General features: G+C 43.0%; 1 protein-coding gene across 3 annotated transcripts in view; it reads left to right on the top strand.

Moving 5' to 3' along the window:
- The first annotated feature begins 21,484 nt into the window (after window positions 1-21,484).
- Window positions 21,485-25,129, top strand: part of Atp8a1 (ATPase phospholipid transporting 8A1) — a 208,311-nt gene continuing 204,666 nt past the window's right edge. For all 3 annotated transcript variants that reach the window (XM_057771254.1, XM_057771256.1, XM_057771255.1), the window contains exon 1: window positions 21,485-21,763. In XM_057771254.1, coding sequence (XP_057627237.1) covers window positions 21,715-21,763 — 49 coding nt within the window. In that variant the 5' untranslated portion in view covers window positions 21,485-21,714. The remainder of the gene's footprint in view (window positions 21,764-25,129) is intronic.

Here is a 25,129-nt window from a genome sequence, read left to right as displayed (position 1 = left end):
CCAAAGGAAGTTCTTTACTTCCAACCATTATCACCTGCCAGAGTAGGACTCAGCCATCGATAAGTTTAATGGAGGCCTGAGTCTCAGTAGTTTATCCTTCCTGGTTGCAGGAAGGACCATAAACTAAGATTACCTGAGCACCACCCAAGAACAGACCACCCAAAGGAAATGCCTAACATTCCAATGTAGATAGGATCACCTGCCAGCACACAGGCACCAGGACACCCCTAGACAAATGTCAGCCAATCAGGGATCCTGAATCACTTCCCTCACCCCCCATCTTTACTACCATAAAAACCTAACTCTAACTGAGCTAGGGCTCTCCGTTTATTCCAGTACAGTGGACATGCAGAGAGACCGAGTTTGCAAACTTGCATAAAATAAGGGGTCTTTGCTTTTACGTGCGGGACTAGGTCTGCTTATTGGCTTTGGGGGAACTTTGCAAATTTGGGCATAACAATGTGAGCATGGTACTTTACATATTTCTGCGTATAAGTCCTCAAAACTTTAGTTCTAAAAATGATATAAATGTTATCAATGATAAAGTCATGATTTTATTTTTTTGACTATTTATACATTTCCATTTTCATGAATATTTTTAAAACAGAGTCTCACTATGTAGCCTTGTCTGGCCTAGAATGTGCTATGTAGACCAGTGTGGTCTCGAATTCATAGAGTTCTCCCTCTGCCTTCCACCTGCTGGGATTAAAGACATGTGCCATCATGCCAGGCCCATTTTCAAGGAATTTTGAAAACAAAAGTTTACCTAGGTGCCAGTGAGATAGTTGAGCTGGTACGGGCACTTGATTGTAAGCTGGATAATCTGAGTTCACTCTCAGAGCTCATGCAGTGAAGGAAAGGAGTCCCACACGTTGTCCACCAAAGGTTGGTACCATTTACATATTGGTTTACAATGCCACATAATAAAAATATCCACTTCCATTGTGATTTTCTTTTCAGCTCTCTCTTCTGCCTCACTAACCCTTCCCTTTGTCTCTGACCAATAGTTTACAGGGACTAATGTTGCCAAGAGGGCAATTCCTCAAAACTTGTCTGTTGTGAAATACTAGTTTCAAATGTGTTACATTGAAATGAATTATCGCTGTGGAATATTTGTTTAATGATGCAAAGATGTTTTGCATTCTTTTACGTTGCAATTGTTTAACTCGGTAAAGCCGTGCTACTGTGTCTGCCTAAAAAAGCACCTGATTGGTCTGATAAAGAGCTGAATGGCCAATAGCTAGGCAGGAGAGAGAAATAGCAGAGAGAATAAATGCAGAAAGAAGGAGGATGCCAGAGGCCAGCCACCCAGCCACACAACCAGAGTAAGACAGGAAGAAAGGCAATTCGAATAGAGAAAGATAAAAAGCCCAGAGGCAAAACGTAGAAGAGAAACAGGTTAGTTTAATTTAAGTTAGAAAACCTGGCTAGAAACAGGGCAAGTTAAGGGCAGGCATTCTTAAGTAAGAATAAGTCTTCATGTTTTTATTTGGAGCTGGTGGCAGGCACCCAAAAAAGTAAAAAGAAAAACCAACTACACTTGTTGTTTGTCTTAGTTCCTCTGGAATCCTAACTGCCCCACCAGCTCTTGGATTGGCTAAAAAGCCACATCATCCCATTTTCTCCTCAATCCTCCCTGGAAGGCTCTCTCAAGTACTCTCTAAAACCTGAGAGTGACTTAACAAATAAAGTGAAAGTAAATCCTCTCTATGGGTTACTTTCATTTCTATTTTTGAAACACAATACTTTTCTAACGGTAGCTTTGGGTCTCAGGCTGCAATTTTAACTCTGAAACTCTCTATGAGGCTATATGAGAACATTATTTTTTTCAATTTAATTAACTTGCCCAAACAAATATACTTTTTGATTCCATATGTCAGGTTACCAGAATGTCCAAGATCTGTCTGAGAATTGCTATATCCTAAGTCAATGTTTTTCCACAACCCCTTTGACAACCCTCTATTTCAAAAAAAATTACATTATGATTCATAATAGTAGCAAAATTACAGTTATGAAGTAGCAACAAAAATAATTTTATGGCTGGGTATCCCTACAACATGAGGAACTGTATTAAAGGGTCACAGCACTGGGGAGGTTGAGAATCACTGTCTTAAATGGTCCAAAAATCCCTGAACATGAATCAGGCAGAAAAGGCCAGTTGTATTTGGATGGCAGGTAGACGCTATCTATTGTCATCCTTAAAACCATCATCCCTTCCCACTTTTCCACTCTACTCTCCATCGAACCTTGGCTTTATTAGCTATCCTCAAAGCCGTCATTCCATGGTGGGAGGTGTAGCAGGGGGCAGGGGTTGAGGGGGCACCTGATCCCAAGCAAGTTACTCCTGACTGGCTAAAACAAGTCATAATTATTTTTCTCCCTCTCAACAAATGATTGATTTTGAGTGATCATGTGATTCAGTCCTGTCTGATAAGACATACAAGCAGGCTGAAGCACTCAGAGCAATACTTTCTTTCTCTCAGAAAAATATCCAAGGCAGAAATATTTGATTTGTTCCTTTCATCCTGACTGATAAGAAAGAATACGAGAGCTGAACTTGCAGAAACTACTGCACAACCATGGAGTAAACAGCTGGTGGGATTTCTGATAACTTGGCTGATTCTTGAGATGATCAATAACCAAGTAAAATCCAGTCTTCTCTACGGACCCTTCTGAATCTTCATGACTAATGATTTTTTACAAAATGCCCTGTCTAACTATACCTTTCTCCCTCTGCAGGGCCTGTACTAGGTTACAGCATTCTGTGGGGTGTTATGTCGCACTCAGACACACCTATTATTTACTTAGTTTTATCTACTATAAATATATTTGAAATTGTTCTGTTCTAATCACAAAATTCCAAGGACATTCTTTGTGTTCTCCTGAGCCAAGCTCTTCTGATTCTGAGACTACCAGAATTTTTATTTATCCTTACAAATGGCTAGAGCTGGCAGAATATTCTTGCCTTCTGGAATTCTGATTATATGAAGAGATGTGATAAGAAATGGACTTAATTAGAGATAAAAGAAAATCCAACTTGCATGAATTTAAACAAATTTTTCCTTATCTTGCAATACAGTCTAAAAATAAATATCAGACTTGAAATATGACTGTCATTGAGTCTTAGAGAAGGTGCCTTTGCTAAGGTATTGATCAATATAGGAAGAAAATGTAAATTTATAATAGAAACTAGATAGTAAGGATTACAAAGCAGGCAGATAACAAAGTATGAAGACTTTAGTGATTTAAGGTGATGCCTACTTCATGTCTTCTACAAAAGTGCACCTCCCAGCCATCTACAATGTGATAGAGTAAACAGCCTCTCTCACCTGCTGAGGCCAGAAGCATGCTTCCCCTGTCCTGCATGTTGTTGAACTAAGGAGGAACAGGACTGTCATCAAAAACCAACTCTGTAACCACAGGAGAAAGAATTCACTGTGACAAGACCGCTTGCTAAACTCAGTCCTGTGACTTTTCATGCCTCATACATGAATTTAGCACTCTACTGATAAAATTAATAGCCTTGAAATTGGCAAAAATAAGGTGCATTACCAAAGAACAGGTCATTGGCATTAGACTGACGAGTTGAGGAGGCTAAAAGACAAGTCAACACGTCTGTTAGGCTGTTCTCTGCTGTGATATAGACTAGATTTTTATGTGGATAGAGCCCTCAGCATTACAAAGGAAAGAAAGATGTCATATGATGGGGATTTCAAACTCATTCAGCCTACCTAATATTTTTCCTACATTCAAATAAAAAGATGCAACATTAAAGGAAAGGATCTAACCTCCTTAAAACATTGGTGGACTAAAGGTACCAGAGAACTAAGCAATAACTGAGCCAATGATAGACATTTTACTGTCAAACCTTAATGTTGAGTTGAATAACTGAGGATTCAATGTTCAATATGTTCTTCAAAGGCTTGTACCACTATTAGCACTATTTCTATGTGAGCGGTTGAACTAATAATAGCAATAATAATACCTCTTCTAAGATACGTGTAGATTTTAAATTACTCTAAATTTAATCTAAATTCAATTGTGTGTGTGTGTGTGTGTGTGTGTGTGTGTGATTAAAGCCATTTACTCAGCCCTTACAATAATCCTGTAGGCTAAAGTCTACTATCATCCCTACAAGTGCAGAAACTGCAATACGATAGGTTAAATTAAATTACGCACCCAATCACAGAAATTGAAAAGTGTTAGTATTTAAAGGCAGAACTCTATCTCAGAATCTCTGCTTAAGTACTATGCTATATCACTCCTCAAAGCCAAAAAGAAAATTTGGTGCTTAAGGCAGAACTTTCAGCTGTCTAGAAAAAATCACACTCACATTGGGGTAGATTTGTTAGGGTGAATGTCAGTTATGCACTTGACCAGAGAGAGGGCTGTCTCACTTAGCAAGAACAGTGATCTGGGTGAGTCAGGAGAAGATTGACATGTTGAAGAAAGGGCACCTGAGAGGCAAAGACCTTTCTTGACTGCATATAGCACCACCAGCAAGTCAGGGGCCCAGAAGAATAAAGAGATGAGAAAGCCAACCAGCACGTGTGAACTCCATTCTACTGCAGTCAGGGTGTCTACCACCGCTGCCATCCCCTGTGGACATCAGACTCCAACTTATTCAGTCATTCAAACAAGTGACCCTCCAGAGATTTTCTGAGGCTTGTTAATTTTTTCTTAGCCCTGATCCTGACTCTTTGAGCCTTATCTCAAACCAGTTTGGATTTATTGATATAGAAGCACTGTTGTTCCTGGCATAGGACAAGAAGCCCATTACTAGTAGGGGTCAGGAGATCTAGTCCTCTTCAGTTTTGGAGTACCATGGCAGACAGAAGATCAAGTTGGTGCTGAAGGATGTCAAGCTGCTATGAGATTTCTTAAAGCTGAGGAGGCAGAGAGGTTAATTGAGCCCTTAGTTCAGCTCCTTCAGTTCTCAGTCCTGAGAAAATGGCCAGAGCGGCAAGAAGAGGGACGAGTTTGATGTTCCACTGACTAGGCAAAAGCTAATGGTTTTAAGGAAAAACCAATGAAGGTTTTTTAGGAGCCAAAGGGAGGCAGCAGAGTTAGACATGAATGGGGCCATTAAGTATTTGCCTAGCCTGGGGATGTTACCGCCCCCCCCCCCACCAAATATTGAGAACAAGAAGAAGAATCAGAAAGATTGGAAGTAGAAAGGACAGAAAGGAAAATAGTGCCAGAAGGGTGACACCCAGTCTTGTGGAGGGAAGGTGAAGGCTAAGTTGTATTCGTTGTATTCGTAACACTGAAGGGAGTCATCAGGAATGGATACACGGATGTGGCTTCTAAGAACACATAAGATTTGAAATGAAGGCTTAATGACTTACAGCAAAGAACAACCATTGAGTTGAGACATTCCTGTCAAAGAAGCTAACATATGGATAAGAACATCTGCTAGCATTTACTATCCTGAAATCAGAGAAAACAGATTTCCAGATGGAATTTTCCACCCCCACTCCCAAATCCCACTTCTGTCCTATAAAATTCTGAAAACGTTGTGGCTGGGTGCACAGTCTCCTTTCTCTCAGAAAGACTGCTGCTCTTAATTGTTGTAATCAGGAAATCAAGGATGCTCTCCTCCTGTGAGGTCAGTCTCCTCTTTCTTTTATTTTCATGTCACCTCAGCCAAGCACAGTCTAACAAAACCGGCAATGGGAAAATTCAATGAATTCTGCAGCTTGTAATTTTCTCAATGCGAGGCTGTTCCAGGAGAACAGAACAAAATCTCACCCTCGGGCGGCCACAGTGTCTCTGCTGCCAGAGCCAGATGCTCAGACAGTTGAATGGTCAGTGAGGACGAAAGAGGACAGAGCTCAAGGAGGGAGCACAGAAGGGGGGGAGGGGGCTCCTTGACCTTGCCTGATGCATTTTATTGGGCACTTGTCAGGACTTTCAGAACATCTCAATGTCAAAACAAGAGAGTTCAGGCTTCAAGGCTGCAACAAAAGAAGGCAGGTTTTTGAACAGAAAGCTGCAAGGCAGATCGATTTTAGCCTTAACTCACTCCATCTCCAGCTTTTGAATGCCTGCCAAATACTTCAGGTTTCTTCAAGGTGACCCGTGCAATGGTTCACTCATATCCCATCTCCCACTTGCCGATGTTTCCAAGGCACATTGTACCAGGATAATGACTGTATACATATAGATGGTTTAGTGATATAGATATGAATGCACACACACATGCACACACACACACACACACAAACACATTATCTATTTGCTAATGCCAGAAAACAATCTGAGTCAAAGTGGAGAGAATGTCAGCTTGCCCTCTTCTCTTATTAGAATGAAATATTAATTGTAGGAGTAATTTGCAGAATAGGAATTTTTACTGCTTAAAATTGTATTGCATTTCCCACCTCCATTTCCGGACCATACTTCCTAATATGTTGAGGAGATGGACATTCAAAGGGAGGTCCTAGTATTTAACTCTGTAGACTTTTCTACCATCTACTCTACAGAGAAAAATCAGAAGTTATGTCTTGTGTGACACAGTGAAACATTTCTTCTCACCTACTTATGCCACTATTAAGAGTTTTTCTACTCAGGCAAGGTAGCTCTTGCCTGTAATCCCAGTGCTTGGAATGCACAGGCAAGAAGACTATCAGTCGTTTAAGGGCTATAAAGTGATATCCTATCTCAAAAGCATTTTTTCTTTATTTTTACATTCAGCTGGCCTACAAAAGTTCCTGGAGCAAGATATGTAGCATGATTAAGAATATTAATTTTGATCAATTTAATGGTTTTGATCTCATGCATCAATGAGCTTTCCATATTGCAGTCAAAGAGTATATAAAGCCTACAGTGGTCAGATCCATGTCTTCAGAAAGTTTTCTTTTTCTTTTTTGTTTTGTTTTTTGAGTTAGGGTTTCTCTGTAGCTATGGAGCCAGTCCTGGAACTAGCTCTTGTAGACAAGTCTGGCCTCAAACTCACAGAGATCTGCCTGCCTCTGCCTCTCGAGTGCTGGGATTAAAGGTATACATCACTACTGCCTGACTCAGAAAAAAAAGTGTTAATAAATGTTATAAATGTAAAAGAAACTTCCTTAATTTTTTCCATCTATATAATTCCTTTCGGTAACCTCCTGAACTCTCAATGAGTTGCATTCCCTGTATTTATTTACTTTTAATAGTTGTGTTTGGGGACATGAGGGGATAGGCGTAATGGGAATTGGGGCTTCCTCCCCAGCTGTTCTATACAAGGTTACAAAACTGACACAGCAGATGGCCAAAGGGGTCCCATGGTTATACCAAACAACTCAGGCTGTTCCCAAAGCTGTTGGCTGCTCTTTACAAGCTTGTGATAAGGCCTTATTGCTGATAACAACACATGCATATCTCAATGGACAAGGACAAATCAAGCCTGTGCCTGATTAGCACCTTCACTCCTACTGACTGGTGTTCATGGTACTGAAAGGTACTCTGCATGCTATCAGAGGAGAAAGGTAAAGAGCAACCCAGCTACAAACCCTGCAATCTACAACAGAGATCCGCTGCATGGTACGATGGTACAACAGTGGCATAGATGCTGCAAGAGTAACCAACCACTGACACATTGGATTTAAGTGGGAGGGAACCCATGACTGGCACTGCTCAGGGAGCTAAGAACCAGAGACTAGATCGAATATGGGCCTAGAGAAAAAGCAAACACTATTGTTCCACTAAGGGAACATAGCAATAAAAGGATCCCTAAAGGCATTCTGCTGTACAGCACCTCACTGTCATCATCAGAGAAGCTACCTCTTGCAATACAGAGACCTACAACTGGACAATGTGCACAGAGTAAAAGACTTTGGTATATTTTCATCAAACCCCTCCCCGGGTTCAGGGAGCTATTCCAGACGATGAGACAGATGAGGATGAAAGACACCAAGGAAGCAATGTCTGCCAGACACAGCAGAAATGACCCAACGTGACTGTGGCAGCACACACAGGGCCTCAGCTCAAGCCAGAGAGGCTTCCAGCACTCAGAAGGCAAGTGAACACAAGCTCCCAATCCTAAATAAGAGGCTATTGTCAATCTACAACAACTTGCAAAGAAAAAAAAAGTCTTATTCAATCAAGTCTCACTGGGTATATACGTTTAAGAGCAGACCCCATGTCCAGCAGAAGATAATCAACACAAAACAAACTCAATGCTGTTTTGTAGATATTTTTTTGTCTCATATCAACCTGTTTGGACGTTTTAAAAAAAATCATACTAGTCATTCACCTGTATATTATAATTTTTGACTTTGTGTTTGTATGAAGTGTGTGTGTGTATGTGTGTGTATGTGAGAACATGCTACTCAAGCTCTTTTTTTCTATTCTGGTTTGTTTGATTAGCCTATTGGGTTTCTAAAAAGAGAGTGAAAGAAGGCATGGAGTTGGATGGGTAGGGATGTGGAAAAGACCTGAGAGGAGATGGTGGAGAGAAAATCATGATAAAAATATTATATGAATTTCCAATAAAAACAACTTTTAAAAGAATCTAAAAAGATATTTAAAAAAATTGGGCTAGCAGAAATGTGAAGATAGGTACCAATAGCAGAGCTGAGAATAACAGCCAGGCTTACAAGTAAGGAGTGAATTTGGAAAACCAAAAGAGGGAGGGACAGATGGAGGGTGGGCAGAGGCAGAATGAGGGGGGGAAGCAACAGCAGGCTTCTTTTTCAAAACTGCAGAATAGAATTCTAGGTATGATGGTTTGAACAGGACTGGCTCCCATGGGGACTCATTTAGTTGGATACTTGGTCATTAGGAAGTGGCACTCTTAGAAGGTGTGTCCTTGTTGGAGTGGGTGTGCCCCTGTTGGAAGGCATGTGTCACTGGAGGTGTGCTTTGAGGTTTCAAATGCTCAAGCCAGGCCTGGTGTCTCTCTCTTCCTGCTGCCTGCCGATCCAGATGCAGAACTCTTCAGCTACCTCTTCAGCCCCATGTTTGCCTGCATGCCACCATGCTTCCTGCCATGACAATAGTAACTAAACCTCTAAACTGTAAGTCACCCCCTGTTAAATGCTTTCCTTTATAAGAGTTACCATGGTCATGGTGTCTCTTCACAGCAATAGAACAATGGCTAAGATATTAGGCAAGATTGACTAAAGCCAGAGTTTTCCACCAGCCGGTGCAACTTAAAAAGGAACGCCCATATTCCCTGAAGTGAAAAAAATACAGCAATGGTTTAGCAATCCAAGCTGACCCAACATCAGGGGGCTATCCACAGCCTATGTCTCCTGAGAGAACACATCCATCATTGCTTCTGCATTATCTCTGTCGGAGCCATGAAGAGACGGCAGACAGCCCCGTACATGGAGGTGATATTCTGGGAGAGATGGAACCTGTCCTCTTTAAATACATCATTGCAGTGAATTCCAAAGGAAGCCTGAGGAACTGCTCCAGATCAGGAGCAAGTGGTACATGGCAGCCAAAAGCAGTGCACGCTCTGGAGAACATGATCTGGATGAGTGATAAAAAAGGAAGAAGGGCCGAGATGGGGTGGTGTACCGTTGAGGCACAAGTTCCAGATTTTTGTGTGGAGCGGATTCCTTTTCCAGCTGCCGTGACTCTTGACAAAAACCAAAAGAGGCCAGTGAGGAAATGCATCATGAGGTGAAATAAACAGGATCCAATCAAAAGGCATTAAAATAACTGCATTTGTTCTTCAGCATCTGTGAGAGAAGGGGTCCAGGCCCAACCTATCCCCAACAAATACAAAGTCCACAGGAGCTCAAGTTTCTCACATAATATGGGGTAGTGTTTGCATTCTACTCATACTCAGACACACACATATACACACATGCACACACACCCCTGTATACTTTTAAATCATCTTTAGGTGCCCTGTAGTATTACGTTGATGCTATGTAAGCAGTTGCTATACTGTTTAGAGAAAAGCGTTGGCATATGTTCAGTGCAGATGATTGTTTAAAATGTTTTCTGTCAGTGTCTGAGTGTGTACATACAGAACACAAATACAGAAGACCAACTATAAACATGTTACTTCTGACAGGGAAAATATGGAAACAACTAAAATAACGGCACAGTCGTAGGCCAATGGAAGCCAATAAAATAGATTCGATGTGGACTTTTGTGTAATAAAAATATTAGGAAGTGCCTAACCTGAATCTGAGGTCCCATTGATAGGCAAATACATAAAACATTTTCAAAGATTTCTGTAGTTCTCAAGTTCAGAGGTTCCCGTTTATATTTACCTCTAGTGTAACTCTTTAAATATACACCTGAGTGTAGCCTTCAAAAATACTTAGAATGCAAACCCTAAATTTGGGACAATCTCACAACTGGTCGAAATGCAGAGAACAAGTGACCATGGGTTAATCAGTATCAGTTGATCTGTCTACAACACTATCATTACACCTAAGGCTCAGGGACCATCACAAAAGAGGGATGGAAAGATTTAAGAGCCAGAGGGCCAGGATTACTGTTGCAAGATAATGTGTTCTAGACGTGACAGAGAAGTTACAGCCAGGAAATCTCAACAATACAGTTGCCTAATCAAGATCTGCATTATCAGGACACCAGTTGACATGCCAGAGTGAGTGAGGTATTTTCACAATTCGAGCTACAGGCAATCAGTGGCTACTGAGAGAGGGAGGATCAGTATTCTTCTGGAATGAAATGCCCCTGATAAAAGATCTAATCTCAGTTGGTCAGACCTAAACGCATATACATTGAGCAACGCTAAATGGACTAAGTGTATGCATGCATGCACACATGCGCACAGGTACACACACACAATAAAAACAAACACACACATCCACAGCAAACACTCACACAAAACACACGTGTGAAAGAGAGAGAGAATCAGTAAGAACTAAAGAGAAGGTCTTGAGTTTGAGAGGTTGTTGGACAGCATGTGGGAGAGCACCAGAGGATTTGGAGCAGGGAGATGGAAACGTAGAAATGATGTAGTACCCATGAACGGCATCATCAAATCAGGAGCTTTTAACTGGGGGGAAGGAAGTTGTTCCCAAGAGAATTGGCAACCTTAAACCTGATGAGCAGTGTATTTCCAATTAAGTAAATAAAATACAAACTGCTCACATTTTTAGATAGCTTAATCATTCTGTTCAAGAGAATTTTATCTGTTATTGAAGTCTGTTGTCTGTTTCAAAATCAAATTTAAGGAACTAATTAGTATAAGTTCAACATTTTTTGTCGAAGTCCAACTTAGCCAATGTGTTGAAACCTAAGTTTTACTTTTATTACTTGCATTTATTGTATAATAAGAATACTGAAGTGCTTAGAAAGCACTTTTCCTAGGACTGGCCTTTAAAAAGCAAGAATTTGTCAACTCTATCAGAGTAATTTAAAATGCTTAAATGACTGCAAATTTATAAATGAAACCAACCATTAATCAGATACTTCCTTAAGACTAAGTCTATGACTTAGTTGGATTTCAAAACTTAAGGGAAAACTATTGTGTATGTAAATTTAATGAATCAAATAGTAACTTTTCTTAAATACAGATTTTCTTTAGCTAGTGTTTTGCGGTTCAGAAACAACTCCCCCTGTGTTGTACATAATGAATACACTGGGCTTTCAGGGTCTTCTTGTGGTTGGTAGGGCTCCATCATCAGAGTAGGCACAACCCATCTGACCCCAGCTTTTTTGTACCAGTGTCTGTGTGTCTATCTGTGTGTCTGTCCTTTCCCCATTCCCTCTCCTCCCCTGATCAGTGCTCCAGGACCAAGCCCCGCCTGACCTGGCACATTTTTCATTTTCAGTGTCAGAGAGAGGAGAGAGCTTTCTCCACCCTCCCTGCACTGAATGTGTATCTCAATATGACACACACTCACAAGTATGAGAAACACTGGTCATGAACTGAAATTTTCAAAACAGTGAGCCCAATCAAATCTCTCTTTTTCAATTTATTGTCTCTAGCATTTAGTTACCATAACAGAAAGCTAACAAAAGCATCACCCTTTATTATTATTGTTATTATTATTATTATTATTTCTCTCATACATCTTCTCAACAGTTTCCCCTCCCTCTGCTCATTGCAGTCCCCATCCCCCAGATCCACTCCTCTTCCATTTCCTTCAGAAAAGAGCAGGCCTCTCAGGGACAGAAAGGGACACAACAACACATAATAAGACTAAGTACAAACCCTCATATCAGGGATGGGCGAGGCAACCAGCAGGTGGAAAAGGGACCCAAGAACAGACACGCCCATTGTTAGGAGTCCCGCAAAAGCACCAAGCTACATAATCATAATACATATGCAGAGGACTTAGTACAGCCCGCGCAGGCTCCGTGATTGCCCCTTCAGTCTCTGTGAGCCCTTAGGAGCCCTGTTTAGTTGATACTGTGGGCCATGATCTCCTAGTGTCCTCAGTCCCTCTGGTTCCTACAATCATTCCTCCCCTTCTTCTGTGGGGTTCCATGAGCTTCAAGGGGATGATCCCAATGGAGATCTCCAATTGGGGCTCCCTCTTGGCCTACTGTTTGGCTGTGAGCCTCTGTATCTGCTCCCATCAGCTGCCGGATGAAGACAACAATTGGGCTAGACACTGATCTATGAGTATAGCACAATACCATTAGGAATCATTTTATTGATTTATTTTTATCCTAGAAGAAAAGATATCTGGGCTATCGAGCCTCTGGTTCCCAGATTAACTGTACTTTTCAAAAAGAATAACAAAAGCGCAAATAGCATTAAAAGATAAACGAAACTTTTGAATAATCAAGCATATGCTTCGACATGTATTGCTGTTCAAACGATGTCAGAATTTCTGATTCAGTGGGAACCAATCCAACATCAAACAGTTCAAACATAACTATCTGTATGCAACCTTGTATCTGTAACCATAGGGGAAGACTGTTTTCCTACAGACAGACCTTCGTCCATCATGCTCTCCAGTCTCATGAGAATTATAACAAAAGGAGTTTCACAGTTCGTTCTAGCTTAGGTCTTTTTATTACCGTTTCTTCTGACAGGTTAGCGTTCCTATCATCTCTATTCTGATCGCTTTACCAATGGCCTGTGTCCTATATTCTGTTACCACCACAACCAATTCATGAACTAAGAAATTAAGTTGTTTTTATTCTGTTTTTGTTTTTTAGAGAGGGTCCCATACTGAAGGCCAGGTTGGTCCCATCTGTGACAATCCTCCTACCTCAGCCGCCAAGGACTGGAATCGTGAGTGTGAGCCACCTAGCAAATAATTGCTTGAAGTAAAATTTTGTTCTACATTGCAGAGCCAGTAATGGGTTCCTTATACTCTGTGTATTTAATCTTATCACTTCTCTGGTTTGTGGGCTGGCTCTCCATAACCCGGTGTCTGTGTACTGGTCTGAAAAATGGGTGTGTGAATGGCAGTGTCGCTGAGCTCACCTGGTATGTGCAGTGTGCAGGAAGCCCTGGGTCCAACTTCAGCACCAGTTTTTCTTCCTTCCTTCTTTCCTTCCTCCCTCCCTCCCTCCCTCCCTCCCTCCCTCCTTTCCTTTTCCCCCCTCCCTCTCTTTATCCCTCTCCCCCCTCTCTTTCTCTCTCCTTCCTGACTTTCTTTCCTTCCTTCCTTCTTTTATCTTTATTTCTTCTCTCCCTCCTTCCCTCCTTCCTTCCTTTTTTCCTTTCTTTTTCTCCTTCCTTCTTTTTTCTTTCTTTATTTCTTTTCTCCTTCCTTTCTTTTCTTTCTTTCTTTCTTCCTCATTACTGAACACAAGTCCAGTGTCTTTTGTGCATGCTCAGCAAGCACTCTGCCATAGAGCCACAGCTCCAGTGTTCTCCAATCTACAGATATCCTTTAGCCTTTGGCACAGTCTCTTTCAGATCAATAAAAAACCAGAAAAAGTCAGAGGGTTCCTGATTAGACATAAAATTAAACTAAAGCCCGGAAAACATTGTTTTAAAATTTTTTTGTATTGTTGTTCTTTTGTTTTGTTTTGTTTGTTTGATGTTTGTTTTTGCCAGCCAGCTACTTCTCTCAGATGTGTGACTTTACAATCAAGGCACAGGCCACAGTGGGGAACCTGTGAATTCAGAAACAGTGGGAGAATGCACCAATGTTACTGAACAAGGCCAGTCTCTCAGAGTTTAAACTAAACATAAGCCACACAGGACACAGACAGGGAAAGCTGCCTTCGGCAGTGGACACACAGGAGAGGGTCTGCAGAGAGGAATGGACTTTGCTCCCAGGTGTAACCCTGGGTCTTCTTGCCTCAACCACCAGCATCTCTAGCTTCTACAGACTTCATTTTACCCCCTGCCATCTCTTTAAGCTGTTGCCGCTCCCTCTAGCTTCTTTTCTTTGGAGCAAATACATTTCCTTCTGGATCAAGTATCAACTCGTCTCAATTTGGTGACTTTCCTTGGAGTTCAGAGATGACCACAATCTGCATTGATAAATGATCCCCCTTTCCAGCAAGTGTTCTTCTTGGAAATTTTTAAGGTTAGAGGAAAATAATATTATGACTTCCCAATAAATATATTGGGAAATAAATATACTGCAGTAAATTATGAGCCTCTGAGCAAAGGGATATGTCATCCCAGAGGCCCAAATAGAAATGGCAAAGATTTCAGATTTGAAAGCTATGGCTTATTTCATTTATTCAGAACACTGCCTTAAGATCTATCATTCTTTCTGAAGCGAGAGGCGTGGAATTACAAAATTAGATTTGATACTCATGCTTATCTCATTTTCTGTGCTGCCTAATTAATCTTTAATGAAAACCCTGTGGCCCCCCTGCCCCTTCATGCTTTTCAACCTAGTCATTACTGCGTTTCCTCTGAGAAGCAGCACTTACTGTGACACGGTGAGAGCAAAAGGTTTTCTTGAGAGTTCCTTTTCACTTCCAGTATTATTTGTTTTTCTGGCCAACATCAAGATCGTTTTTCTCTTCGTGGCTGGCTATCCTGTTTGCATTTCAAGCCCATTTTTCTCTTTCTAAAATAAAAGCCACAACATGCAATAGAAACAAAGAGCGTGCTGTCCATTTGCACATACAAAAGCACCTTCGGATGCCGGGCGATGGTGGCGCACGAGGCAGGCGGATCTCCGTGAGTTCGAGACCAGCTTGGTCTACAGAGCTAGTTCCAGGACAGGCTCCAAAGCCACAGAGAAACCCTGTCTCGAAAAACAAAACAAAACAAAACAAAACAAAACAAAAACAAAAAAAAAAAAAAAAAGCACCTTCGGGTTCCTAGAAAAGAAGTGGGGGGAGCTAGACTGGCTTACACAGTCAGAAGCCAGACAGCCCCACAGTGGACACCTGCACTGGAGAACTCCGTAGTTACTCAATCTGGGTTGATGGAAGCTACTGGACCAATGATACAATACCAACCTGAACCTGATGGCCTAGAACTTCCTAGAATTGCTGGCCCAGTCTGTGTTGGAGGCTGAAGAAGCTAGACTCTGGAGCCATGGACTGTTCCAGTGGCAGTTTGCACCTGCTCACTAAGAACCGTGTTGTCTAGTTGCCTCCTTTTGCCTCTGCGCTGTCTGAGCCCAAGTCTGCTGTGCCATCCACATCGAGGACACTTTGCCCATCACCTGTCCCACATGACAATAGTCTCCAGAAACACCTAACAGCTACACCTAGAATTGTGCCATCATGATCTCCTAGGAGCCTCTCCGTTCAATCGAGTGGGCTATGAAGACAGATCATCAAGCTCACATTAGCAACTTTGAGGGTCTCCAGCGAGAAGTGGGAAAGCTCAGACATATTCTAGAAACAATTATATCAGAAACTGACTACCTTGGCCACAGAGTATGACACGTAGCGACTTTGTATTTATTTATGCAATTATCTGATATCTATTTATCATCCTGGTGTGATAAAATATTCTGTAAAATATGCATCCTGTCAGTTTCATTGCCCATCAGATGTCCTCCATGACAATAGTCTCCAAAGGCCAGATAAGTCAACATGATGAACATCTCAGGCATGTCATATATTCTATGGAATCCACAAAGTCAAACCATCGCGAATGACATATAAGAACCATGCTATGAGGCAAGAAGAGACTTTTAGAATGCATAGATGATCGAGTAGATGGTTTTCCTTGAATGCATATTTCCTTTTGAATAAAACATTAAATATTCAACAAATGCCTTCCCCCAAAGATGTGAGAATTGACTCTTACTTGGAACACACTGGCAGCCCCTATTCCTTCTGTATAATCCAAATCTATATCTTAAAGCTACTCTCATTTAAGCTAGAGAAGAGTATTTTCAGTTACAGTGGAGTAAAAAAAAAATGTTCTTAAAAATATCCCCAACTTTTGAAGAAGATAATGTTCAAAGATATTAACATTAATATTGATTTTTAATATTGAATTAAAATCCCACTGATACTTGCAAAGAGAACGGTAATACAGGCATAAGAAATGAGTCATGAGTTTGGGAGAGAAGTATTGATTTTTTTGTCACTGAGAATAATAAGTGGCTGGATTATTCAGTGAGACAATTTAGAGCTTTTGGCTGTAATTGGTTTGTATTTAAAATTTGGTCACTTAATTTTGACGGTATTATTTGTAGTGCACAATTTTCATGTCTCTGTAGTTTGGACATTTAAAATCGGAACCCTGTGATTTGTGAACCTCCAGGCCTGTCTGTCACATCACTTAGCAGGATGTTCTTGAAGTCGTGTGTGTTTAGCATGTGTCCGCATATCACGCCACTGATGTCCCATCCTAGACCACATTTTATTGACCTATCACTCGACTGACCGATAGCTTGGGTTGTTACTTCCTTTGGATACAATGAGTCCTATCCAACTGAACATACAGGAGCAGATTATGCAGAGACCTATGTTTTATGTTTTTATTTTCCTTGGGTACATGCAATGTAATCCTAGGTCATGTGACACCACGTTTAACTATTTAAGAATTTGCCCAACTACTTCAAACAGCTGTGTCATTTAAATTCCAGCCACCAACATTTGTGTATCTCACCCTGATATTATTTATGTTGTTGATTTCCCATTCTTTCGGGTACCAACTTTTCTGATCTTCATTAACATTTCCCCAGTGGAATAATGATGTTGAGCATCGTTTCAGGAGCCTATTCCATGTGGATATTTTCTTTAGCAAAATGACTATTTACGTATTTTAAAATTAGGCTATTCTTTTTTATTCAGTTATAAGGGTTCTTCTTAGCCAGGCAGTGTTTACTCACGCCTTTAATCCCAGCACTCAGGAGGCAGAGGCCGATGGATCTTTGTGAGTTCAAGACCAGCCTGGTCTACAAGAGCTAGTTCTAGGACAGGCTCCAAATCTACAGAGAAACCCAGTCTCAAATTTAAAAAAAAAAAAAAAAAGAAAAGAAATAAGGGTTCTTCTTATATTTGAGGCATGTATCACTTATCAGGTATATGATTTTCCAGGTTATATTTTTTCTACATTCTTTTAAGTGTTCCTCTGAAGCACAAGAAGGTTTTGATGCCATCTGATAAATCGTGTTTTCTTTTGTTGCTCATGCTCTTGGTGTTACACCAAATAACTTAATTTTACGGAGATAAACTCGGAAAGAGTAACTCCTGTCTTAGTCGGGGCTTTTATGGACGCAATAAAAGACCATGACCAAAAGGCAAGTTGTGGAGGAAAGGGTTTAACTGGCTCAAGTCACTGTTCAAGGAGGTCAGGACAGGAACTCAAGCAGAGTGGGAACCTGGAGGCAGGAGCTGAGGCAGGGGCCATGGACGGGGGGAGGAATGGAGGTGGAGGGGTACTGCTTACTAGACTGCTCCCCATGATTTTCTCAGCTGCTTTCTTATAGAACCCAAGATACCAACCCAGGAATGGTACCACCCACAATGAGCTGGCCTCCCTAAACAAGCACTAATTAAGAAAATGACTTACAGGCCTGCCTACAACCTGACCTTATAAAGGCATTTTCTCATCTGAGTTCCCTTCTCTCAGATGACTTCAGTTTCTGTCAAGTCGACATAAAACTACCCGGTACACTCCCACTTTTCTTCTGAGTGTTTTATAGTTGGAGTGACTTTTGCACTCGGGCCTGTATCCATTTCAATGAGTCTGGGCAGATGGTCTGAGGCAATGGGTCAGTTCCATTCCATCATCTGCCGTTTAGATTGCTCTTTGTCTCTAATTGTTTAGACATGGAGAGTTCTTAGCCCCAGTAAGAACATTCCCCTGGTCCTTTATGTTTTCCTCTTCTTTTATGATGTTTACTGTTCTGAAAGTTCACTATGCACTGCTGTAGCAGAAGCCCCTAGACGGAACGATGAATGAAGGGCAGAGATTTGTTTCTCACATCTTTAGTGCCCGGCGGATCCAGTATCAAGGCAGCGGCATCTAATGAAAGATCTCCACTGTTACTCCATTGCAGAAGGGCAAGAGGGCGGATGAGCATACAAAGGGCCCAACTCACGTTCCCCACTCCCACCATAAGACCATGTTATCAGTCCACTGAGGAGGGCCCAGCCCTCATCCCCAATTGCCTCTTTAACTCACAGGTACAATTTACAATTATATTTTCAACCCATAAACTTTGGAGGATACCGGCTAACCACAGCAACCATCTTCTTACTTGACGGTCACTCCTTATTTGTCTGAAGTTTAAATAAAGCTGGTTCTACGCCCTGCTAGAGCAGAACAGCGAAGGTATGTTTGCATCACTTGGTTTTCTGTAGTTCCTCAATAACACAAACCATCCTAATCGAAAGAAAAATTAAGGAACGAGTTTTCCCTGAGCTCCTCTGTGGTAAACATTTATTACCTTAGGCACAAGTTAGTCGGCAAACTGAAGGGACATCCAGGGACAATAGCGTAAAGATGACTGGGAGTAGGCACAGTTGAGGTTCCTAATCTACTGACTTAGAAGGTTCGTGGGGAAGGGAATAAAGGTGTCCTTAGAGTGACATTTAAGACTCTATTCTGTTACCATGGATTCCAGATGAGAAGCTTTGTTATAGACAAATTTGTTTGTTACCCATATACTCTGTTCTATCACTTCAACCATCTCATTCTCTAGACAATCTTTTCCTTTGAGTATTTTTTTAGCAACTTACTTGGCAACAGGTCTCATTCATTTCTATAGACTTAAGTCTTACTCAAGCTCTAGTTCAAAAATGTTGGTCATCCCTGCATATGGAATGTTCCCTTCTCTCCAAGTCTGTATTTGTGTCTTCTTGTCTAGCTGGAATGGGGTGTCAGACATCTTGCATCACCACCAACTAGCTTTCCCCAAGTCCGTCATAGCCTAGCACGCTGATCCAGGCCCTAACATGAATTTAACGTATATTTTCTGCATAATGACAAAAAGGGATCCTTAGGGCAGCAGGACAGCTATCCTTAAATAGCCTGCTTTCTTCTAAGTCATCAGCTGGCAAGGTGATCGCAGGACCTGAACGTTTTTAAATGACTTGCTGACATCTGAATTCAGCTGCAGATTCTGTAACAAGGTCATGTTGCTAGAAGCAGAGTTCCCTGCCAGGGCCTGGCAGGATGCATCTCACACAATGGAAGGTGAGAAGCTCCCTGAGCTCTGAAACCAGGTAGGTGCAGATTAGTGCAATTCTCAACCTCGATTACAGTTCGGAACCAGAAAAATGGATGACTTTCTAGCAATCACAAAGGAGCCAATTTTCAGAAAAGAGGGAGTTAGGATACTCCTGCCAATATGGATTCTGTGATGGGAACATGTGGGAAAGAGCCAGAGGAAAGCCACAGGCTGCATCTTCCAGCTTAGACTGTATGAGAAACTGTTTTCATTTCCTGTATGAACTGATGGCTTTGGCTGTCGGCTTGGCTAATGCATGCATTTCAGACAGCTCTATAGAAAACAGGCTCTTATAGAAACCTTGGAACTCCCTTTATAAAGTTATTATCAGTTACATAAGCAGAAGCAAACCTCACTGAAGGGCTCACAGGCATTACAAAAGAGATGGCTCATAAATCAAACAGGTCATTTTTGCCAAGCAATGAGTTTATAAAAATCTCATGCAAAATGCTAAACAGAAACTACTACTCCCTACCCCCCCCCCCGTTTGTTTGCTTACTTTTAAAGCTGATCCCCCCCCCCATTCTTAGTCATTTACTTTGTTTCAGACACATTTATGTCAATCAAGAGGAAGCCTGCTATTCCCCCAGGAGATTGTGGAACCTAAGAGGAGTAAAAATGGCCAGTTGATGACAGTCTTGTTAAGGATTCATTCCTTTTCTTTCTTCCAACAGACTATAGTTTTAAATTATGGCCATCGCTGCTACGGACATATTTATGTTTAAGTCTGCTCTAAGCTGAGAGATTCCAAGAACACTGGAAATGTGTTTTCTTTGTTCTGATCCCAGCCTCTGAATATGAGGCAGGTGGAGTGAGTTCCTCATACATATGGATTGGCCACCTGGGAATTCATGTGAGGTAGAGTTCTGATTAGCCAGTGCGACCTTGCGGGAAGTAGAGGAAATACCACAAATGGAGAGAAGACGCCGTTAGCAGATTTTATTTATCTTTTCCTTATGCTTGAGCTGCAATCACCTCTTTCAAGTTAAACTTCTCCGTATTTTCTCTCCCGGATCTGAATGAAATCACAAATGAAAGGCCTTGGTATGAAACCCTTTCTACTGGGTGCCCAGAAGAACAATTCAGGGAGAGGGACCAAGCTTACCTGGTTATTCCTTCCTTCCCAGCTCAGGGTGAAATCAAGAACAAATTAAAAACACTTCGTTTGCTTCGACTTGTTAGAGTATATTTTACTATACATAAAAGGTACTGAGATCGTGCTGATCTCTAGGATATAAGGACATCTTTATGGATTTTATATCAACACCCCCACCAAGCTTTGAGAATAAACTACTGCATCGAACTTTCTGGGGCAGAAACCACAAACTGAATTGCTTGGTTAACCACGTGCTTAACTGTTGATTTGCTTGCAATTTCAGAGCCTTAACAGGTTGAAGTGTTGAAGATGGGAAGAGGTGGGAAGTACGGGCTCACACCCACGTTGGTGGCGAGGTTCTAAGCCTTCCAGACAAGAAGAGGAGCGGCTCCCACGGCTTCATGCCTCACAACCTGCTACTAGCGAGGGTTCAAGTGCAGCTCAGGCCAGGAGTCAGCCTGGGAGTTGATCTAGGCAACGATTCCACCCAGATGGCCAACGCAGGATCCCCCACACCAGCAGAGACGTCACCCTGACCAGCTCAGATCCCTAGACTCTGCCTGCCCACACCGAACCCAACACTCTGGCGCTAAGGGCGGGCGGTTCCATCGCATTGCGGAGCCAGAGGGTGGGTGGAGGGGGCACCGGAGCTTTCATAAACTAGAGTAGCTCTTCCTTTTTAATTAAGACTTGGGATTCTAGTGCTGGCCTTGAGGAACGCTGAGGTGTGCCTAGAAACCGAGAATACTAATTAGATGTCCCCTCCCCGCGGATGGTACGGCCCGAACTGGGCGGGACCTGGAGACCCAGCGCTGTCCCCGTCCCACTCCGGGAGTCCAGCGAGTGAGCGCGCGCCCCGCAGACCCCGCCCCCGGCGCCGGCTCCGGCTCCGCCCCTCGAGCCCTCCCCTCTGCCGCTGCGGGAGACTGAGGCGGCTCTGCGGCCGAAGCTCCTCTGTCGCCTTCCTCCTCCCGCGAGTGCCCAGGCGGCTCCTGGTGGCGACGCTGCCCAGGGTGGGAGGCGCGGCCCCGTGGCGGCGGAGCCCTCGGCGCGGCGCAGCCAGCTCTCCCGCCCGCGCGGCGCCGTGACAGGTGCAGGGTCCCCGCCCGAGACCCACCTGCAGGGGCTGTCGTGATGCCCACCATGAGGAGAACAGTGTCGGAGATCCGCTCTCGTGCGGAAGGTGAGTGACCGCAGCAGCAGGAGGCTGTGCGCCCAGCACGCCTGGGGTCCGACGTGTGTTTGTGTGTGTGTGTGTGTGTGTGCGTGTGTGTGTGTGTCCCATCTCTTAACCCCTCCCAGTAGTCTGGTGGACCCCTCCTGCAGCTCTGCCTTCAGTGCACTGGCAAACGCTTTCCAGGATCCAAAATCTATGAATTTATGCGCTGGCGAGAGCCCCAAGGTTTCCTTTACACCCGCAGCGCGACTGTTCAGTCCTTGCCTCCCAGCGCACTCGCTCGCCCCCCCGCCCGTCACCCTCCCCTCCCACACACACACCGACAGCGCGCAATCTTTGCAACCTTTCTGTTCCCATCAGCTTCCCCACCCCCATGAATAGATTCCCCCAATTCCCCGGCCTCTAGTACCCACTGTTGTTGTGCTGCCCCCATATCACGGCTTCCCGAAGAGCCGGTTTGCCATTCCCAGGCGTCGCGATTCTTTGATCCACTGTTCCCAGCCTCCCTGGGCTGGAGGAGCCTTAATTGGGTTTGAGTTCTCAGTGGGTACCCGGCGGCGTTCCAGTCTCGGGAGTTCTGCCCCCTGCGGCTCACCAGGCTCTAGTTCGAGGTTTCATTTTTGGTTTTCTTTTTGTGTGAAACTTGCACTTTGGCCGGCTTCGCTGATTTTGAGTAAGGTGCCTGCTTTCTTTGCTCCACCCAGGGCCAGCTGTTGAGTGGCTCCACTTGTAGGAAGTGTGCAACAGATGCCCTAGGTTATGGACAAGGGCGCCTTGGGGTAGGCTGAAATGCTGAGCAACCTGACTGAGGAGCCCTCTGCCTCCAGTCGGGCGTGTGGCAAGCATTCAGTAAACATTCCTTGGTTTTGTTAGTGCAAAGCTAAAACGCTGTACTTTTATTTTTTTCTCTGTTTTCCCTCTACTGTAATCCTGCCCTTGGACGCTGTAAGAGGTGGGATAGCACGATTTTGAGAAACAGTCTATCTTACTATGGTACTGATTCTCATCCCTGTCCCCATCCTTATCCTTGACCATAAGGTACAAGATAAAGTGGTTCTGATGGGGGGGGGCAGGATAGAAGTGAGGAGAATAGGGTTCCTAGCAGGGCAGGGGTGAGGGGGTGGATAGGGGAGGAAGGCAGTAAGAACTGTACCGCTCTCTTGTGAAAAATAGGGATTCTGGGCTCTTAAGAGGTAGGGTTTTCTGATTCGAAGAGACAGGGAACTATTAAATTAAACTGCTGTGTCAGAAGGTGACACAAAAGTCAAAATTGACCTGTATCTTACTTAAGAATTTAGTACTATAGACATGGGTTTTTGTTTTGTTTTGTTGGTTGTTTTTTTATTTTATTTTATTTTTGTAATTTTGAGTGAAATGAATGAATGCACTCACCAATTGAGCCATGAAAGCCATAAAGTGAGGACAGTTGGTGTTGAAAATGTTACCCTATTATTTGGTGTTTACAAATAATAGCAACTGATGGGTGGTCATAGAGTAAAGGGAATCGAGGGAAGAAGACGAGATCTAAAACAACATAAGGCTGTGTCAGTATTTGAGAGGCTGCAGTATTGTTTTTGATTGGCACCTGCGTTATTCAAACCCTTTCCCAACAATTGCCTTATGGGATCTTGCAACACTTCTGGAGGCTGTTGAGTATCATGGTGAGGAAACCTGACCCAGAATGGCATAGTGAGTTGACAGTGTCAAACAGCTAGTTCAGCAGCATGCTTGTTTCAGGAGCGACAGATGCTACTGTTCATTGAGTCTGTGTGGTTCCCTGTGTTCAGCAGTGTCAGGGTGGTGGTGCTGATGGCTGAGTGACACCCCCCCCCATAAGGCCCTAATTCTAAGCTGCAGTCCTCTTGGCCCCAGCTTATTGGAACAAGGTGGGCTCTTCACTCAAGGGCAGCCAATCCCTGAGTGATTCACGAGTTTGTAACTTTGTGGTTCTCTAGAAAGGAGTCCCTGTGCTATCAGATGGCTTCTGGGAAAATTAAACCAGAGTTAAATGGGCTCGCAGGAGAGAAACGGGGTGACTGTAGCGTACCCTGCAAATAATACCCAAATAGGCAGCAGAAACTGGGTGAAGAGCAGAGGACCAGACCTTGCCCTCCTTCCGTAGTTTTCTGTCCTGAATTCCCAGTGGAGTGTTAAACCCCCTTTGAAGTGATGTGAATGGATTCTGTTCCCTGACTTCAGATTGGCCAGATGCACAACTGCTGTGCTCTTGTAAGTTGTTTACAACCAAACCGTAAAGAAAAACCTTAAATAAAGTAGGCAGCAAATCATCGTAGTGGGCAGGTTGTTAATTGAACTAACTGTGGGTGGTGGTGGCATAGGTCCTGTTTACATGTAGGGCTTTAATTTGTTCTTATTAGTGAGCAAGAGAGTAGGGATGGCTGCAGAGCCCTCTTGTCGTGCCAGCTTTGCGTATGGAGATTCTCATATAGGAGCTCCAGGGGTGTGTAGAACCATTATATTTATGACAAGCTCAAAGGTCGGGCTGAACACTGCTGACCTACAGACAGCAATCTCTAAAGGGCATTGAAACTATTTCAGAACTAGAAAGTGGCGAAGGTAATAAGAGTGGCTTGAAAGAGATGCTGTAAATGGGCATGGCTTGCATTAGACTTCAGGAACATGGCTACAGATAAGGGAAGTCTGGAAGGAGGGTGTAAGTTCAGACAGGCGGAGTATGGCTGGATCAAAGCATTGTGAATACCAAGTGAATCATTTGGCTATAGAATTGAATATTTGGACAAGGTCTTAGAGTTTGCCTAATCTAATTTCTCATTTCAGCATGACACTAATATACAGTCCCTGAAGGGCCTGGTGTGGTGCCAAATCCTTGTCACAAAGTGGTACCCCAAAGAACCATGTTAGTTCAGTCAAGAAGTATGTTGAAGTTTGATGGACAGTGTTTTTGAAAAGGTAACATGAAGGAGGTCTGCTATAGATCTGACTAGAGAGTGTTGCAGGTGGAGGGGACGGTCTGGGCAGAAGCCTCAAGGCAGGGGAGTCTGGGATGTTACAGGAACATACAGTGAACTCTACAGTGAGTGAAGGGTGGGAGACAGACAAACGACAGATATACACACACACACACAAATGTTTTATTTGTTTGTTTTCTGAAAAAAGAGTATCCAATCTGCAGGGTTTTTAAATTTAATTTTAATTTCCATGTTTATAAGATCCCAGTGCATGAAGATGCAGCTTCTGAGACTGGACCCTGGAGAGACTGGAGTGGGCAGGCAAAGTGGTGGCCTCCTGAGGTTCTGGTGCAGAGTCCATTCTGAGGAACTCTTCCTTACAGTCTTGAGCCTGACTAGTAGAGAGGAACCTATCAAACTGGCCAAAGATGCTCAGTACAAT

Source organism: Chionomys nivalis, chromosome 6, assembly GCF_950005125.1.
Source record: "Chionomys nivalis chromosome 6, mChiNiv1.1, whole genome shotgun sequence".
Lineage (NCBI taxonomy): Eukaryota > Metazoa > Chordata > Mammalia > Rodentia > Cricetidae > Chionomys > Chionomys nivalis.
This window is presented reverse-complemented; position numbering and strand designations above follow the sequence as displayed.